This window comes from Numida meleagris, unplaced genomic scaffold (assembly GCF_002078875.1).
Source record: "Numida meleagris isolate 19003 breed g44 Domestic line unplaced genomic scaffold, NumMel1.0 unplaced_Scaffold180, whole genome shotgun sequence".
Taxonomy (NCBI): domain Eukaryota; kingdom Metazoa; phylum Chordata; class Aves; order Galliformes; family Numididae; genus Numida; species Numida meleagris.
In genome coordinates, this window is record NW_018363597.1 from 409022 (window position 1) to 411253 (window position 2232).

A 2232-nucleotide genomic window follows, 5' to 3' on the forward strand; every position below is an offset into this window, starting at 1 on the left:
GCGGCAGGTACCGGGGGGGTGCACGGGGGGGACACTGGGTCCGGCGGGGGCGGGGAGGACGTTGGGTACCAGCGAAGGAATGGGGGCTGGGGGGGTCTGCGCACCGTGCTCCGGGGTCCGGGGTTACGTAAAGCCGCCCTCCCTCTCGCTTACAGCCCGCCTCCCCTCGCGCTGCCGCCGGTCCCGTGCGGGGATGGACGGGCGCAGCTGCCGGGCGCTGTGCCGGGACGCAGGGGCGCGCACTGCGGGGGGGGGGGGTGCAGGGGGCTCCCAGCGCCGTGCCCGCCCCCTCTGACCCCCTGACCTGGAACCCCGCCGCCGGGCTGTGCGGGACGGGGGTGCACAGGGGGTGCCGGAGGTCGGGGGTGAGGGAGGTGCTGGCACAGTTCCGGGAGCGAGATGCCCCGCGGGATGCGGTTGCGTGCAGCACTCCCCTCCTTTCCACAGCTCCCGACCAGCAGCACCGGGGGTGGTGCTGGGGAAGAGGGGGCGGGGGGGGCTTTCAGCAGGCAGGGACGTCCCAAGGTGGGGGCTCCCCTGCATCTCCCCACACCCAGCTGCACCTCAGTGCACTCCATTGCACCCAGTGCATCTTTCTGCACCCAGCTGCACCTCATTGCTCTGCACTGAGCCTCCCCGCACACCAGTGCATCCAATTGCTCTCCACTGCACCTTCCTGCGCCCCACTGCATGTTATTGCTCTCAGCGTGCGTCCCGTTGCATCCCATTACGTCCCGTTGCATCCCGTTACATCTTGCTCCATCTTGTTACGTCCCATTGCATCCTATTCCATCCCATTACAACCTACTGCATCCCATTGCATCCTGTTACATCCCACTGCATCCTCTTGCAACCCATTCCATCTTGTTACATCTCGTTGCATCCCATTCATCCCATTGCATCCCATTACGTCCCCTTGCACCCCACCATAGTGGAGAGGGGCCCCCAGCCAGGACAGCCTGTGGGTTGGGGTTCTGCCTCACGGGACGGGCGCTGAGCCGCTGCCGCCCGGCCAGGTGCTGTCCCTGGGTGCCGACGTCCTCCCCGAGTACAAGCTGCAGGCGCCGCGCATCCACAAATGGACCATCCTGCACTACAGCCCCTTCAAGGCGGTGTGGGACTGGCTCATCCTGCTGCTGGTCATCTACACCGCCATCTTCACGCCCTACTCGGCCGCCTTCCTGCTCAACGACCAGGAGGAGGCCCAGCGGCACAACTGTGGCTACTCCTGCAGCCCCCTCAACGTGGTGGACCTCATCGTGGACATCATGTTCATCATCGACATCCTCATCAACTTCCGCACCACCTACGTCAACTCCAACGAGGAGGTGGTGAGCCACCCCGCCAAGATCGCCATCCACTACTTCAAGGGCTGGTTCCTCATCGACATGGTGGCCGCCATCCCCTTCGACCTGCTCATCTTTGGCTCTGGCTCTGAGGAGGTATGGGGATGGGGCTGGGTTTGGTGGGGATGGAGTTGGGTTCAGTTGGTGACAGAGTTGAGTTGAGCTGAGGGTGGGGTTGGGTTGAGTTGGATTGGGGATGGTGTTGGGTTGAGTTGGGGACAGGGTTGGGTTGGGCTGGTTTGGGGATGGGGTTGGATTCCATTGGGTTGGGTTGGGTTGGGTTGAGTTGGTGATGGGGTTGGGTTGGGTTGAGTTGAGCTGGGGATGGGGTTTGAGTTGGGGATGGGGTTGCGTTGAATTGAGTTGATCTGGGGAGGGGGTTGGGTTGAGTTGGGGCAAGGTTGGGACAGGGTTGGATTGGGATGAGTTGGGAATGGGATTAGGTTGAGTTGGGGATGGGGTTGAATTGGGGACAGGGTTGGGTTGAGTTGAGCTGGGGAGGGGTTAGGTTGAGTTGATTTGGGGATAGCATTGAGTTGGGGTTGGGGTTGGTGTTGAGTTCAGAACTGGATTGGGTTGTGTTGAGTTGGGAATGGGACTGGGTTGAGTTGGGGACAAGGGTGGGTTGAGATGAGTTTAGCTGATTTGGAGACGGGGTTGGACTGGGCTGAGTTTGCGGTTGGGTTCGGGACAGGGTTGGGTTGGGTTGGAGGTAAGATTGGGTTGGGCTGAGTTAGGGATGGGATTGTGTTGAGATGAGGATGGGGTTGGGATGAGTTGAGTTGGGGATAGAGTTGAGTTGGGGATGGGATTGAGTTGGGTTGAGTTGAGTTGGGGATGGGATTGAGTTGGGTTGAGTTGAGTTGGGGATGGGATTGAGTTGGGT

The 2232-nt window shown here is 61.3% G+C and overlaps 1 protein-coding gene across 1 annotated transcript in view; it reads left to right on the top strand.

Moving 5' to 3' along the window:
* The window catches only part of KCNH2 (potassium voltage-gated channel subfamily H member 2), a gene marked incomplete in the record, with an annotated part of 51920 nt that overhangs the window by 43713 nt on the left and 5975 nt on the right, over positions 1-2232 (top strand). Inside the window, 1 exon segment of the mRNA XM_021382131.1 lies at positions 1017-1442. Coding sequence (XP_021237806.1) covers positions 1017-1442 — 426 coding nt within the window.